Source organism: Colletotrichum fructicola, assembly GCF_000319635.2.
Source record: "Colletotrichum fructicola Nara gc5 chromosome Unknown KSG_Nara_v1_contig04, whole genome shotgun sequence".
Classification (NCBI taxonomy): Eukaryota; Fungi; Ascomycota; class Sordariomycetes; order Glomerellales; family Glomerellaceae; genus Colletotrichum; species Colletotrichum fructicola.
Genome location: NW_027094054.1, coordinates 162,477 through 163,634, shown reverse-complemented (window position 1 = coordinate 163,634; position 1,158 = coordinate 162,477). Strand labels below are relative to the sequence as shown.

Below are 1,158 nucleotides of genomic sequence, written 5' to 3'. Positions count from 1 at the left end.
AAACGCTATCCTGCTAGTTTCCCCTGCCCTGCTTGTCATAAAGCTCGAGCACACCACTACCGAACCACCGGCTCACCGACTTATATCTCTTGGCTCCCCTCTCATCACCTATTCTCTCTTCCCCCGTCTGGGATCCTTAAGAGGAGGAACCCCAAAAGTCTTTGCACTTCTTCGCCGCCATCCAAGCCTGCCCAATTGTTCGGGCCGGTCATCCAACATGTCAACAGAGACTTTCACACAAAAGAGTCTCCTCAATGCCGGCCTTTCGGGGCCCCAGAACTACTACTACTACTACTCCGAGCCACAACAACATCACCACCTATACCACCCGGCACCAAGGCTTTCTGCGCTGGCCTCTCCACATCTCTCGGCCACGCGAGCGCAGGCTAAGCAAGCCAAGCTCTCCTCTAGGCGGTCAACAACATCGTCGAGCATGACCCGGCAACAACGCCGAGCATCGCAACAGCTTCAACCACAACCGCTTCACCCCCTGACCACACTCGTTGCCGTCGTTTTCGACTTCTTCCTACGGGGCATCTTGGACCTCACCTGGCCGCTGCGGGAACTGTGCAGGATGTTTGTGAGGGGGGTCTTTGCCAGCCTGTGCTGGGCATATCACGCATTGCCGCTGCCGCTTGCCATGGGTCTGCTCTACTTTGGGTTCCAGAGCGTGCCAGACGCATTCCGCAGTGTCGAGGAGCTGAGGGCCGTCTACAGCAACCGCCAGTTCTCCGTCATGGGCAGCAGCAGCGATGCATCCGGTATGGACGGACTCTACGCTCTGGGAGAGCTCGCACTCGTGCGATGGGGAGATTTGGGAGTGTCGTCGGTAAGTTCCAGAGCCCTGACATCATTTTACTTTGGTTTGTGTGTGTGTTCTTTTTTTTTCTTTTCTTGGCTTCGAAATGCGTCCCATGTTTTGGAACGATTCGAAGCAGAGAAAAGCCAAAGAGAACCCTCCACCAAACACATTTCACACATACACAAGAAAAAGTGACGAGGCTGACGGGTGTGGCCCAGGCGTTCTACTGTCTCGCTATGATGACCGCGGCGTATGCGGTAATGCTCCTTATTGAGATGCGCGACTACGTCCGCGACACCTGGGCGCTGATCCGGGACGAAGCTCTCGAGGTCAAGGCGCTGCGAGCGGACGAGTAG

The 1,158-nt window shown here is 55.9% G+C and overlaps 1 protein-coding gene across 1 annotated transcript; it reads left to right on the top strand.

The window, feature by feature from the left end:
* Positions 1–217: 217 nt before the first annotated feature.
* On the top strand, positions 218–1,158 carry CGGC5_v006787 (uncharacterized protein; the record flags this gene model as incomplete). The annotated part of the gene is made up of 2 exons (XM_032019656.1): positions 218–829; positions 1,021–1,158. The coding sequence occupies 2 exons, from the start codon at positions 218–220 to the stop codon at positions 1,156–1,158; spliced, it is 750 nt and encodes a 249-aa protein (XP_031883008.1).